This window comes from Falco punctatus (genome assembly GCF_963210335.1).
Source record: "Falco punctatus genome assembly, chromosome: 8".
In the NCBI taxonomy this organism is placed as follows: Eukaryota; Metazoa; Chordata; class Aves; order Falconiformes; family Falconidae; genus Falco; species Falco punctatus.
Genome location: NC_137588.1, coordinates 34,197,592 through 34,213,353, shown reverse-complemented (window position 1 = coordinate 34,213,353; position 15,762 = coordinate 34,197,592). Strand labels below are relative to the sequence as shown.

The following is a 15,762-nucleotide window of genomic DNA, read 5'->3' as shown; positions in this document are numbered from 1 at the left end:
GTCGTTTCCATCTGTGGAGCAATCACACATCATTTTGACAACGCTCTTTGCACAGGGTACACATGTCAAATGGCTAGTATCCAGGTCTGAATGGACTTTTTCTAGAGATTCTCGAGGAAAGACAGATTTTAAGCCAGATATTAGGGGGTTTTATTTCTTCTTTTGAAAGGGGTTGATGCTTCAGCCATTTCCTGAGTAGGCAACCATCTTTGGCATGACATAACTGGGCAATAGCATTCCTAGTGTCCATGTTGGTCAGGGATGGGCTGCACTGAGCAGACCGGTTCAAGGTGACCCTTGCGAAAGGGCCATCAGAAGTAGGCCATATGCTGCGCTGTGAGAACTGAGCTCTCTGCTCAAATACTAAGATCTCTTAGGCTAGATTACAGCTGGTGCCTTTTTGGATGCACGGCATGGGAAAAAGGGAGGGTGCCCTTGGCTGAGAGGAGGTACTGCGGCTGGTTTTGTATCCTCAAAAGCACTTGGATTTTGCCCTTAGGTTATTCTGTCTTTTCTGTATAAAATGCACCATAGCTGATTAATGGCTTTGATGAGAGAATTAATTATTTGGATAATTATCTAGATTCAAGAAGTAGCATTCATCTTACCTTCCTTTAGCTGTCAAAAAACTAGGCACCTGGTCAAAGACAGTCATTTAAGCTCTAGTCAGTGGAAAATCCTGGCATTTCTGGAGGGTGGTTCTCCCCAGACTGAGAGAGGTTTCCAGCAAGGGTGGGAAAGAACAACTGTTTGGAGGGTGTCTCTCTTCTCTCCTTTAACTAAAGAGCAGATGTAAATGGACAATTTAGACAAGATGCTGGAACTCAGATATCTAAATTAGGTTAGATGAGCGGAACACCGTTTCCCGTACAGAGAAAGAACTAGAGAGCAAATCACATTTCCCCGTGCAATAATACTTTTATTGGTGTAATTTATTCTTCTACCTGATTTGCATGTATGACAATTCCTTACTGTACAAATAATTTTATTTACATACTAGTTTCAACAAGTAAAATTAACCATTTTACTTTACCAAAGTAAACCCCCCTTTTCTTCTTGCAGATCACTATTGAAACAGCCCTTCATTGATCCTAAGAGACTGAGTATATTTGGAAAGGTAATGTGCAAAAATAACAGGATGTATCATCATGATTCATTAAGGAAATACTATCAGTTCATAATCAAATATATTTATCTATTTTCCTAGGAATTTCAGTTATTAAAAGGGGGGGGAAATTTATATATTTTACTGTATATTCTATATATTATTATTTTTTTCCCAGAATGGATATTTCAGAGCAATCAGATCTGTTTTGTGGTACTGCAGTGTCTGTGTTTCAGAATCTGCAGGAGAATGTATTTGTTAAAAAACATCTGCTTTCTTTAGAAAATTTTAATATGGGCTTAGGTTTTGTGAAAGCTTGTTTCTTACACTTTTATATTTGGGCTGCAATTAAATTAATAGCGTCCTTCAAATACAACTTTTATATCTAAATGTTTTACTGACCCTTGAAGTTAGCTGAGTAACAGCCCCGTGGTACTCTCACAACTTCCTTTTTGCACCATCTGGAAATCTTGCCTTTGCTATTTTGTCAGCTGGCTTCACTGTGTGGCATGCTGTTGCCTCTAACATGAGATAGACCAAGGCAAAGGCTTAACCTTTAGTAACAAGCTAAATAGCATTTTACTGATGTCTATTAAAAAAACAGCAATTAGAAACACCACATAATTGTTGCATTGCTGCTTCTGCTGTGGACTAGCATGACGACCTATTTTTTAAAGAAAAGTTTTTTCTTAGTAATGAAGATGTTTTGTGCCTTTGACCTCAAAGCAACAATAAAACCATGATCAAGTACTTAGACAGCCCCCCCAGTCATCAGTTATAGGAGCATCATGCATTGGACTACAAAAATCCTTAATTCCCATCCCCATTCTGCTCCTGACTTGCTGCATGGCCTTGGGCAAGGCATTTAACCCATCTGTCTGAGTGTGAGATGAGGATATTGATATTTGCCTCCTGCATGGTAGCATTTTGAGGACTAGTTAATGTTTGTGACTACTATCAGCATTTGACGTGAACATGACCTTTCTCAAAGATTTGAGCTCCTGCCACACTCCTTGAGCTAAAGAAACTGTCACTGAAAGAATTTCAGCAGTATCAAAAGCAGTATTTGGTTCATAGGGCAGCAGCCAGAGATTTTCCAGCTGGGGATGTATAAGAAGGGCTGATCCTATCCACGAGATGACACGTTTCTGTTGAGATTTTAGTGCCTGCTACAGATATGTATACCAAAGTACACATGCGTAGAAGCATCTATATTTCTTCATATCCTCTTTCCACAAACTATTGAAAGTGCTATTTTTGTAATGAAATCACTGAGCATCCAGAATTCCTTGCTTGTTTCTGAATTCAGAAATTCTTTTCATTGCTACTTGAAAATGTCCACTTGTTTTCTGTAAGAGATTCAGTAGTATCTTGTTTCCTACCAGTGATGTGATGAGACAATTACTGTACAGCATACAGGTATACATGGTTTTACATACCTGCCAAAGGCTACCCCAAAATTTTTTTCTCTCACAAAATATTATTGATGATGATGATGATGTTCCTGCATTTATTTTCTCAAAGAAAGACTGAGGAACGAAAATTGGAGATGTGAGAAAGCAAGGAGCGAAAACTGGGAAAGTCTATTAGCTTCAACACTGCTTTGAATTCACGGAAATTCGCCCTTTTCAGGTTAACTTCTCAGAGTTGCTTTCTACTGTCAAACAAAATTTCCATCATTTAAAAGTTAGTTTTAGAATTAGAAAAAAAATATCTATTTAACAGCTACCTAGGGTTAATTGTATTTTCCTCCACTCTGCTTACTTTAGAGTCAATTAAAAATCTTTAAAACTCATTTCCTTTTTACTACATACAACAATGTGATAGGAAAACTATTTTCTTTTCTTTCTATGAATTAAATTTGGCTTACTGAAGGAAACAGAATATGCGTATTGCTTGAAAATAAGATGACTTTGGAATTGCCTAATGCTGATCTCACAAAGCTGGACTCATGAACATTGTCGGGGAGCTGTTTAAGAGGTTTTAGAACTACACAGAAATAAAATTCTTGTCACAATCAGTAATGTAACAAGACTGTCCAGAAGGCCACAGTGTGGAAAATACCTACTTCTGACTGCCAGGAAATCTGCCAGTGCCACCTTGCTTATCTCTGTGAGGGGTTACAAGCCCAAGTGATGCACAATCCCAGGGCCTTTCTGAACTGTTAGACAGCAAATTACGTTTCCACGTTGTTTGCATTTTTATTCATGGAAGCAGAAAGAGAGCTTGGAAATAAGTTGCAACTTCACAGCCATCCAGCTTCTTGAAAATACAGCAATTGGGTTGTAACCACAGAAATCCAGCCCATGAGTGAGGCACATATATCCTTGCACCAGGATGTATGAACTATTTACTGCACCGTCATTGTGAAGTGCTTCTGAAAATGTGAGCTCACTGTGTAAAGTTTTTGTCCTGGAAAGCCTGGCTGGAAGCAAGGGCACAAGCACAAAGGAAAAAAAAAAATCCCATGAGAACTAAACCAAGCTCTTAATGAATACATGGCATAAATAATAAATAACTTAGCAATAGCTATCCTAGGGATTAAAATTGTGCTGTGGAGCTACTGGGAAAGACACAAACAGAATATTGAACAAAATCAAAAGTAGAGAACCCAGAGGCAGAGGACAGTTGCTGTTCTCTTAAACTCTTTGAATTATCTAAGTTACTGGTACCCACTCAGAAATTCTTTCTTAGGTGAAAACTGCTACTGCGCATGGACAATTCTGGGTGGCTCTTGGGCTCCTCGGCTGGAATTTCTATGGGAAAGGGATAACTCGGTTCCTCACACTCGCTTGATAATCCAGCTCTTACCTGTATTTCCTTTAGTGTGTCCATCTGCATTTACTATAGGTTGATTCCAAGGAACACTCATCTCTGCTTATTTTTCTTCGCTAAGATTAAAAGATTTTCAAATACTTCCATTCTTCCACAGAAATCATCTATTCATTAAATATTTAGACATGAAGAGCAGGAGGAGGCAGGATTCAAAAAAGTTTATGAGAAAACTCTGTGAGCATTTGATGCGCAATATTCTTTTTGGGGACTGGATGGTGTTTTTCATTTTTCTTTTCCCTGTCATGGGATAATACCTTCTTCCTGAAGTGCATTGTGCCAAACACAAAGCAACAACAACAAAAAGATACCTGAAAAAATCAATTTTCCAGCACTGATGAAGGGAAAACAAAGATGGCAAATAGAGAAATTTGAAGAGCCCATAATGTATGAGAAAATCATTGATCCCAGACTCCACAATTCAGAATTCATTTTCTTTAAGTCTACAATGATGAAAGGCGTACAGGTAAGGATCGTCCATGTCATTCCAAGGAAATCTGTTTTCTCAAGTTAAAGCTTTCATTTTTTCGTGCAGAGCAAAGCTTTCCTGACTGTCTTTTGTGTCACAACTCTTCCCAGGGAGGTGTGTTATAAACTTTGCAGGGGAGATGATGAAGAGATGTGCTGTAAGGACAGATAAATGTGGTGAGGCAAGGAGAGAGCTCCCTCTGTTCTGCCCCACGTCTCCCACCTTCTTCATGCCGTCTGTGCTGCCAGCTTCGTAACGAAGCAGCCCAGTGGATGCTCTTGTGGCCAGAAAGTGCATCCAGAGATGAACATAATACTGAGCAATGTGGCTACGTACAGCTTTTACTTCTGCAAAACAGTGCAGGGTCTGTACCTCTCTGTTGGACGCTTGGCAATGCTGTAGCAGAAACCTTTTTAATAGCAATAGGATTCAATATGTGAAAGTTCCGGTGTCGGGGAGGACATACTGCAATCAATTCACAGGCTTCCCCCATTCTCGTGCACTCTGTCCTGTCAACAAAATGCTCAGTGTAGCTTGGTAATTAGCAAATATCTACATTAAATATATAACAGAGTACAAATCTTTCTGTCTAGGCTGTGTTCTCAAAAGCCATACCGTTGTTTTTTTGTTTTGGTTTGGGTTTTTTCCGTAATTTTCAAATCTTTCACTAACTACAGGCTAGTCTGCCATGATGGAATTATGGGGCTTAAAATGAAATATACTCATTATTAATTGCATAGTTTAAAGATCCTGACCAGATCAAATGAGATCTTTATTCACTCTTAACTCTAGGTTTACATTTCCTTTAAAAGCAATTCTTGCGAATACAAAATACATACTGTAAAATGGTATCATCGGATTAGCACAGTGGCCTTTATTGTTGCTAAAAAGGAATGAATCAACAAAAATCTCCATATAATTTCCATTGTTAGGGATATGGTGGCTACATTACATCAATGATCCTGAAATCCAGTGAACGGCTCTTCAAGTGTGGAGCTGTGGTGGCACCAATTACAGATATGAAGTTGTATGGTGAGTGTTCCCTGCCCTACACCTGTGTGATAGTCTATTCAAAATATCTTTGATTCACAGAGCTACTATTAGTTTTACCTAAGGGCAGGTAGTGTAACAACATCAAGTAGATTTCACCTCACTATCTCCATTCTCTCCTTTAAATGAGAGGGCAGCTAACACTGGGACAGTTTACCAAAACACGTAATACTAACATCAGTAATTTTTGCAAAGGAATTCTATTTCCCATTTCCCACTAAAATTCAGTTAGGTACCCCTTTCCTAAGAATCCTTTAGGTATATTAGTCTGAATTAAGGCTTATAATAGGAATGGATCTTAAGGTTAGTGGTAAATTCCTTATATCAACCATGGCAACATTCAATCACAGGGTATTTGGGTATCTGAAGTTTTGGGCACAGGCTATGGACTGTGAGCTGTCACACAGGAAATCAGGCCAGGTTACTTTAATGATCTATTAGTGTTTGGGTTTTGGGGGTTGGGTTGGGTTGGGTTGTTTGGGGTTTTTTTTGTTTTGTTTTGAGGATTTTTTTTCTTTTTTTTTTTAAAAAAAAAACCCACCTTTTTTAAATTGTATATTTAAATGGTACATTCTGGTTTTAAATTAACACCACTTCATTGACTTCATGGCTTAAATAGTTTCTCCTGACTTTAGGTCAGAACTGGTGAGTTTTAAAATAGAAGTAGTTTTGATGAAGTCACAAATTTTTGTTTTTATTTTCACAGCATCAGCTTTTTCAGAAAGATACCTTGGTATTCCATCAAGAGAGGAAAATACCTATCAGGTAAGCTAGCATAAATAAGCAACCTAAAATGACCATTTTACTCTTCAAATGCAATTCACTTATACCTTTGCGTGTGTTTGACTAATAGGCATCCAGCGTATTACACAATCTTCATGGTTTAAAAGAAGCGAATTTGCTAATAGTTCATGGGACAGCTGATGGTAAGTATTTGCAGATGGAATTACATTTGGAGTCAGAGGTTCTAATAGGCAGGCATTCAAAGACTGATTATGCACGCACCTAGCAAGTTCATTTTTAGTTTCATTATCCCTCTGATAGCATTTTATGTTTTATTTAATTGTCACTTCTAACTCTAAACTGATGATGCTTTGCTGAATATTTGTACCTTTTAGGTGCTGTATGTTCTAATTTGTTTAAATCTTGTGGACCACTGTCTTTCTAGTGAAAGGTATTATATGAATTATTAATAGAACAACATAAAATTTTGATGGTATTTTAAATTCATAAAGGTTCTACAATTGAAGAAGGAATTATCAGTACAGTTGGTGAAGTACAGCATGAAATGGGAAGCTAAACTTTTCAGCTAATTAATTACAAGGCAGTGCCAAAGCATCTGAAGCTGAAGCTATAGGGAGCATTTTAATAGCACCAGTACTAGCAGCAGTTTAAGACAGAGAATGAGTAAAACAGAGTAAGTTCTAGCACTTTAAATAGAATCGTAAGATGTGTCAATGAAGAGGTAATTTGTAATTACAGATTTCAATTTGGCTGCAATGTATTTTTCTGAACTTTCTTAACTGATGTAAGTCTAAAGAAGGAGCTTTGATGCAGGCACAAATGACAGTGCCACAATAAGCTTTTCTGTACAGGATCACATGCATACCTTTTTCCCTGGCATTTTCCTGATGGATGTGGGATAATACAAGGTTTCTGACACCTCAGTCTGGAGGGATAGGCACTTCACAGTGCTGAGGGAGTAGCCGCACACAGAGCTGGCATAGTGAGGATGGCACCTGCCCTGCCAGCCTGTCACCCTGGTGTAACATGTCAAACCCATGTTACGGATCCCAAGTGCAATCACAGGGGTGCAAACGCTGTGCAGTGTTTCTTCCCAGATCAGGGGGGAGAGGGACAAAGATATATGGGGTGTCTGAGCAAGCATGAGGGTCTCAGACTTCACTGATTGTATGAGGCAGCAGCAATTTCTGCCCCTCTGAACTCGGTGCTCGAGGGAATTTGGACTCTGACAGATGTCTGAGCAATACACTGTGTTCAAGACTAGGACTCTGATTGCCTGCTGCCCTTGCTTAATGTCACGTCTAGTGACACCGCCCAGCCTACTTACAGCCTAAGCTCTGCAGGGTTGGGACATGGTAATAAAGTTGCCTGGTTTTACCACAAAAAGATTAAGTTACTGATATGCTGCAGAAAGCCCATTACCTGAAGAAGTGTGGGCTGTAATAGCCAGTAGAAGCAGTAGAAAATCCGATGTGCTTTCCTTTAACCAATTATAAACTGTCATGATGTTCAAACAGAATGGTTTTACACACCTCTAAACTACGGCAGTGTGTGTAAATCAAGGGTAGAGAGAGGAGTCCTCGCTCCAGGAGTGCCTGAAAAGCATGGCTTCCCTTGGGACTTCCAACTCCTCCTCCAAAACCTCCACTGTTACACCCTGCATCGCTGTTGCTGGCGGGGCTGTGCACTCCTGACCAGAAAGATAGTCAGTTTCAGATCCGGGAATTACAGAGGTTGGAAATGTTTTCAGTCAAAGCTTTAACAGATAAATATTTCATATTAGCGTAGCTTTTTCTAATAATATCCAAATGTTGTTGTCTTGCAGCAAAAGTCCACTTCCAGCATTCAGCAGAACTAATTAAACATCTAATAAAAGCTGGAGTTAATTACACTATGCAGGTATGTGCAACTGTGACATTTCCTATGAACATAGTTCAGAATTTAATCTCATGTTGCTATTTCTTCTCTGGGAAGCAACCTTCCTACCACAACATGCCGGCATTACCTCAATTTGCAGTTAGAACACCATTTAATCCCATTTTCATTACTGTTAACTTGGACGTCAAGAACCATATCTTCTTGTCAATCTTCTGGGCTCTTTCTCTTCTCTCTCCTCTTTTTTACCCCACTTGTTTATTCTACAATGCTATACAAAGTGCTTTAGAGTCATATGTACCCTTTGTAATATAGAGGTAACACTACTTTAGTCCCTTTTTACCTTAAAAAAATATCTGGTTGCATGAAACTAATTTCCCTTTTTTTTTTTTTTCAAATAAATCTATTAAAAAGCAGCTAGAAGGTGAGAGTGCTGCTCCTTCTCTCCATAATTGTGCAGACGAGGAGGAGGCTGTGAGAGTCAGGCTGGGGAGAGCAGGACAGGGCATGCTGCTGATGTACAGACTCATGCAGGACTCGCTGTGGAGCACATGGATGTTGCTGGCCAAGGGTTCTGGTTGCATTAAATCTTCTTGAATGTCTTAGATTGTGTGGTTTGGGGTCACTCCTCCAAATATCTATGATGTCACACATTGCAAACTTCAGCTTTACTGAACCTTAGGTGAACCTGTAGTTTCCACTGAAGCATCTGAGCTCACATCAAGGAGGAGGTGGCAACAAGGGGGTGAGCATCGCTTATGAAGGAAAAAGGACTTTAGGAAGGAAAGATGTGTGGGGTAGTATCTGTTCCAGCTGTCCCTGTGATCTCAGCTTAAGTGACGTGAAGGCCTGTGGAGAGAGGAAGAAGCAGAAATGACAGAGATCTCTTGGAAGAGCCCTTTGGAAACCTTCTCATACAACCTTGTGATAACCTGAGTCTGAGAAAGCAACTGAAGGTTTTTGCCTCAAGCCATCACAAGTGTCTTGTCCTAAACTCTGTGGCCTGGATTTCTTTAGCCTTCAGATTTTTGTTCAGCCTCACTTGGAGAAATTTCCAGTGGAATTTGAATTAAGAGATAAAAATGCCCATATCCACCCTAGGAGAGAGAGATGATGGGCTTTAGATAAGATAGGAAGATAGTTAAAAACATGAATAAAAGGGTTTTTTGCTGAACACTTAAAAGCTGAGATATTGAGAGGTTCCTAAAAGCACGAGGTAATTAATCCTCATTGACATTAATGGGATTTGGGTGCCTAGACACTATTGAAAATGCCAGCTAAGTAAACTGTTGTAAGCACAATGACTGGGAATATAAATTTTTTCACTTCTGCAGATCCCACTGCAGGGGTTGTTTTATGTAAGTTCAAATTCCAAGAGAATGAGTTTTACTTTGAGTTTTATTAGCTTTCCTTGATGCCATAAAACTAACGTTATCATCCTGTTGTCATCTAAAACATTTTGAAGATCAGAGAAAGAAAATTAGAGCCCTAAATATTTGAAAAGCCTTTAAAAAAATATTTACTTTTTTCCTTTCTCCTCTGCTAGATCTACCCAGATGAAGGTCATAACATTGCTTCTGAGAAAAGCAAATATCACCTTTACAGCACAATCCTTGGGTTTTTTAGTGCTTGTTTAAAGGAGGAGACACCAATTTTACCACAGGAACCTGAAGAGGATGAATAAGGAAGCCTATTTGTGTAGTACTGAAGGGGACTTACTTTGCGGCTCAATAAAACCTTAAATAAAAGTGACTGTAAGATTGCAGATTCTGCAGAAGCTCAAGGGCAGCTAAAGGATATCACAGTGGAACAGCACATTTACAGACAATGAGCTAATAAACTGGAATTCGACTACAAAGTCCAAACATATTACCAAGGGACAAAACCTTTACCTTTGTGGAAGGTCAACAGTTGGTTACAGTTTCCTGGAAGAACTTAGTTTTGCATAAGTGTAGGGTTAGTGCATGTTTGTTATGTTAAGCCTCACTGTTGGTTCTGTAAGTGGTTGCTCGTTTTTTAGTTTAAATACACATCTTTATTCATCTTTGCATAATACACAACTTACCGTAAGTATTATGGCCACTAATATTTTAAAAGGTGAGCTGCAATCTAACACTTTACTGTAATGTTACAATAAGTGCAATTCTTTCGCTGTCTATTACACATAAGAAACCACAGAGATAATAAAGGGCACGATATTTTCTCTAGTTTCTGCTCAAAGGGGATATATTGTCTAGTGCATCATATAACACTGATATTGAAATTTTTTTTCCCAATTTCAGCATTTACTATTATTAGTGTACCTACTAGTAACCAATAAGGGACTTTTTGGTAGTGTACTCTTGGTCTTTGTGTATATACCCAGGACTCCCTAAGCAGAAAATCCTTCTGAGCTTGAAGATTTTTTTTCAAGACGTAATTAACAGCTGTGTTAAAATCTGCAATGGAAATCTTTCCCCAGTCCAAAATGTATCTATTGTTTCCTTAAAATATGTTTGAGTTGTGTTTCGGTATTGTTTATAGTAGTTCATAGGTTGCTGGTTACACTCTAATTTTAGAATATGCTTTGTCACATGTAAATTAGATACATAAATATTAAATTATAGTTTCAGATAAACAAAAATTATTAACAATGTATAACGCCACTGATAATACTTTACTCCTAAAGTGAAGACATATTTTGTATAGTGCATCTTCCTTTTCTTCCATCTAGTCTCAGATGCAATTCTAATGCTCATCAAAGTGGCCACATAGCTCGAACATGCTGTTAGTTTTTATTCCAGGGCTGCTCATTAAGTCTCTTGCAACAGGATTTAGCTTCGACAGCCGCACAAAGAAATGAAATGGTTTTCATTCAAGGCAAAGGAAGCTGCTGACAAGTTAAATTTTATTATTTATTCAGAGGGCAAGCCCCTCATACATCCATTTATTTGCCAAGGTGAATTACAGCAATAGAAATTGAAACTAGGAAATAAACAAGGCAGCCAGTTTGATTTTTCAGAGTATTAACTCTGATCACTGAAATCAAGTACAATGTTGACTTAATTTGAGATATCTTCCTGAAGGTATGTGGAAACTTTGACAGACGCTGTGCCATGAACATGAGAATAGCTGTAGGTAATTTTTTCTTTCTGGATGTATTCCAAATACTTTCCTACTCAATTAAGGTTTCATTTCTTGCAAGATTAAAAAAGAAGTAATTTTTTGAAGGTAACTATACTATTTAAGATGCAAAGTCTGCGTATTTTATGAAGAATGAGAATTGTTTTTATTGTAATCAAAAATCACCCAAAGCTTTTTAGTAATTTCTGTCTTCTGGAATATTTTCTTTCACAGTTAGCATTTTTTTTATGATGCAAATAATTAATTTGTCTGAAAGCTGTGATTTCATGGAACATTGGAAAGTTTCTGTCTTTTAATGTTTAGTATTTATCTTGTTTTATTAGCAGCGTTTGGCTATTTTTCAATTAGTTTAATACAGTTTTAATGTGCAATGATATCTTGTTTGAGTCCCAGTGTCACCACAAAGTATGGCTTTGCTTTGTGGTACTTATAGTACATATGGAGTACATATGTATAGTATATATGTATGGAGGCTACTATGTGCACTACAGTAAGACCATGCAAAACAAAAATTTAAGAGAAGAATTCAAACAAGATTTTGCAGATCCTGTTTTCTATAGAGGAGGAACATTTTTAAGGTCTGTTGGCTGGGACTTCTAGATTGTGATTTTATAAATTACGCCCATTACTTAATAAAAGCTCACCTGATGATGCTGATGCTTTTCTTAACCAAACAGGGTAAATGAAGTCCTAATCCAGTTGAGTTCAACGAGACATTTTTCCTGATTTGAGCCAAATGCACATGAAGAAACAAGCTCTATGGCATGCTGAGTGTACCACGTGGACTCAGCGTGCAGGGCCTACGTGAAAAGGCTAATTCTTCTCCGTATGTGCTAGCTGTTTCTCTGCAAGACAGCCACTGTGTGCTTGTATTTACTATGTTTCGTGTATATCGCCTTTAGTTACCTGCAAAAGAAAACAAACAAGGCTTGTGTCTCAGCAATAGGTTTATGTACGTGCTCAGGAAATACGTTATCCCAGATCTGTGGAACCCACACTGTCTCCTTCTTTCCCCATAACTCTCCATTTCAGGCCTCCATTCCCTACTCTTTCTACCCCAGCATCTCATGTCCAATTTTGATCAATTTACCTGAATATGGAGGTGGCATGAGGACATGGCTTCTGTCAGAATGCTTTTGCCAGGACTGGTATATTTAAAAAGTGTGTAACCTGAAATGTGGGTTATCTATGTGGAAATGTGGTATGCTTTTCATGTTCTTAATATTTCTCACACTGTCCTACAGTAAATGCAGGTATTTTTATATAAACATGTATATGACGATGAGCATCAGACCCAGATTAATTTGTTTTACTGAAATTGTTATGTATGCGTTAGATTCAGGTATTGCAAAAGTATTTGCAGATGCAGCTTGTGATTCTAGTTAGACTAAAGAATTTCGTGCAAGGGGTATCTCTACTGTTGCTAACCTGTTCAGATATTTCTACTACTTACAGCACAACTGAATATTGTTATCTGTCAGATTCTACATACATAACTAATGGAAATTGCTCGTTAATTAGTCCATGTGATCTATAGTATTGATGAAGAATTAGTACACATTGCACAGAAATGGCATGAAAAGCATAGATTTTTCATAGATTATCCATTGTTAAGCACTGCGATGAGATTTTAGGTCTGAAAATCTGCTGTTTGATTCAGCTGTCCTTAAAACGTGACACTTACTAGACTAGACCTATTAGTTTATGGAAAGCTAGGGAATCAGCATATCCATTAACTGCTTGCTAGAGCTTATCTCTGCCTTCTTGATTTCCTCTCTCCTTTTTCTGCTGTTTGGACTTGCAAAATCTGTGAAACCTGTAGGTCATATTGAAATCTCAATTATATTACAAAACTGGAAATAACTGCATGTCAATTAGAATATTTTTTCCAGGTTGTTGAGTACAAAGAAAGGCTGATTATTTTTAAATTCATTTTTAAAATCTTTTTGCAGTGAGGACAGAATTATTTATGACCCGGGTTGATCAATGTCTGCTATGATTTGCTATAACCAACTGCTCATTGTTCCCATGTTTTTGGCATATGTAGATCTACCTGTGTCTGAAAATGAAGATGATTGCCTCTGTTCTCTCAGCTCTGGCACTTACCTTGAGTGCAGAGTCAGTTAGGTTCATTCAGTTGAGAAATTGTGCCTTTTAAGACAGAAGAGCTTGTATTTGATCTGAGGCCAAAGATTCTCCGTGGAAACTTAGGAGTGTTGAGTGTTGCCGCCTTTAATAAAAGACAGAGGATACAAGGTGTAACCTAGTATCCCCTCCTTGCAGGTTTATTAGATGTTACTGAAGAAACTGAAGCAAGAGGAAGACTGGCCCAAAGAGACTGAATACCAGTTTCTTTTGCACAACCTAAAAACACACAGGCAAGGTGCAGTGGTCCTAGCATTTTATATAGCATTACTTCAAGTTAACTCCTGCTGTCAAGTCGGTTGCCTCTGGGGAAGGAAGAACCTCACCGGTATTGATTACTGGTGCATCTTCTTCAAAACATCTTTCAGTATCGTTAAGATCCCTTCTCTTTTTCCTTTGAAAGATTTCAAGAGTGCTTCAGAGAATGTGGAGCTCATGGGATGTGACTAAGGAGAGTCACAACTTCCAAGGTGCCTGGAGCTTTGAAAAGAAAAGAAAAGATTTAGTTAAACTTCTATCTGTTGCATTTCATACATGAAAGCTGAGAAGGAGCCTGGCTTCAAGGAGGTAGGTGGATGACAAGTGCTGGTGATTCACTCACCAGGGAGGTAACAACATGCTTCCTACAAACCTAGTAGGAAGGTTCCTACAACATGCTTCCTACAAACCAAAATGTGCAGTGGTAAGTAAAATAAATGCCTGATTTCCAATGACTGAAAATTACAGTGCTGTTAGATTAACTTGATCAGATATTTGGATAGAATTAAGGAAACTGAATCACCTGAGTGTATGCAGTCCAAAGTTTCCATTAAACCTGGGACTAGTCTTCTTGCCTCTATAATTAGTTTAGAAATCCAATATCCTATCTTTACGTAAGTCTAACTCAACAAAAACAAAATTGATTTAATAATGGCTATGCCCCATGAGGACATGAATGATATGTACAATTCTTTTTAATTCAAGTACCCCATAAAGTGCTAACAGCCCATTTTTAGATTTCATGACCAAAGAAAAAAAACAACAACAGCGAAAACACCCAACAACCCCCCAAAAAACCCTTCTGAGTGATAAAACCAGCAGAGGGAATATAATTGATAGGAAGATACTCAGGAAATATTTCCCTAAGGAAAGCAATTAGAAAAATGTTTTCTGCTAAAATGTGTTTTTTATTATAAGTGAGCTCAGAATACAGCTGTCAGGGTGCTTCCAAGGGCATTTAGGTGTTGATGCACAGCTGATGTGCAGACGGCTCTGGTAGGGAGCAGATACCAGTAGAGCAGGTGGTCCTGCCCCTGCCCAGGGCAGAGCCTTCGCAGCTCTCTGAAGGGGCGTTATGGTCTGTGAGTTCAGTCCGTCCAGCAGGAATCCAGAATATGGGAACAGGAATCAACTGATAGGCAAAGGCATTGAGTTGTTTCATCAGGAATAAGAAAAATATTTTTTAAAAATGACTAAGCAATATGGTTGGCTTGCTGTTCTCCAGTTAGTCAGAGGTGGGGTGGGGAGCAGGGCACTGGGTGATCAGCCCAAATGCACTGCAGCTGAGGGGCCAGGTGGTGGCAATTACAGTGGCTGCAAATGCTCTGACCTCACTGGGGAAGAAAGGAAAGGGAACGTATGCATGGTCAGAATAGTTTGTCTCTGTTAATATCATGGAAGAGTTGCTTTAATAAAATGGGTAGATGGTTCTAAAATCTTAGCAAAGTGCAGCACAAGCCTGAAGAAGTGCACTCGTTTGTTCCAGCAGCAGCAGCAGCACCTGTCAGCCTTTTCCCAGCATCTACATTTGACGAATAAAATAATGTGCAGGATCCATTCTTGAAAAGGTTTTCAGCACCATTAGGAGAGAGGTAAGAAAGAAGGGTGTTTTGAAGAGACAAGCAAAGAGATGTTTTATTGCAATATGTTTCTCTATTCAGAGCTTTCACGCTAAAATAAAGTGGTGTAGTGTGTACCACAACAACTGGTAACCTTAGAGACAAATGTAGCCAATGCTTGATTCAATAAACTTTCAACTAAAGCAGGACAGCCAGAACATTCAGTTGTTTTCACAAAAGAATGATTAATTACATGGTTTCTTACATATTTTAGCCCTGTGTTTAATTCATAGCCTATGTTTTGTATAGTCATTATAAGATAGGAATTGTTGAATATAATTCCACATTCGAAATAAGCAGTTACACTGAAATCTTTTTTTTGCAAAAATGTGCAAATCGTTAATTTTAAGGCTGTTTACATTTTTCAAGTTAACTGTTCTTCCTTTTGGGTTGTACTTGACACTACATTTGTTGGGCTGATGGGTTGGCATTTTTTTTTAATTGGAATGGAAATTGTACTGAACTTGAACAGAGGGGCTTATCTGGTTTTGTAAGAATTGCTTGTGGAAATACAGTGAATCTGAATACCAGTGAAATATTTG

The 15,762-nt window shown here is 38.3% G+C and overlaps 1 protein-coding gene across 4 annotated transcripts in view; it reads left to right on the top strand.

The window, feature by feature from the left end:
- The window catches only part of DPP10 (dipeptidyl peptidase like 10), a 567,120-nt gene extending 553,146 nt beyond the window's left edge, over window positions 1–13,974 (top strand). For all 4 annotated transcript variants that reach the window (XM_080399193.1, XM_080399192.1, XM_080399195.1 and 1 more), the window contains 6 exons: window positions 1,063–1,117; window positions 5,339–5,438; window positions 6,163–6,221; window positions 6,310–6,382; window positions 8,026–8,099; window positions 9,622–13,974. In XM_080399193.1, the coding sequence (XP_080255319.1) occupies window positions 1,063–1,117; window positions 5,339–5,438; window positions 6,163–6,221; window positions 6,310–6,382; window positions 8,026–8,099; window positions 9,622–9,759 (499 nt within the window). In that variant the 3' untranslated portion in view covers window positions 9,760–13,974. The remainder of the gene's footprint in view (window positions 1–1,062; window positions 1,118–5,338; window positions 5,439–6,162; window positions 6,222–6,309; window positions 6,383–8,025; window positions 8,100–9,621) is intronic.
- The last annotated feature ends 1,788 nt before the right edge of the window (window positions 13,975–15,762 follow it).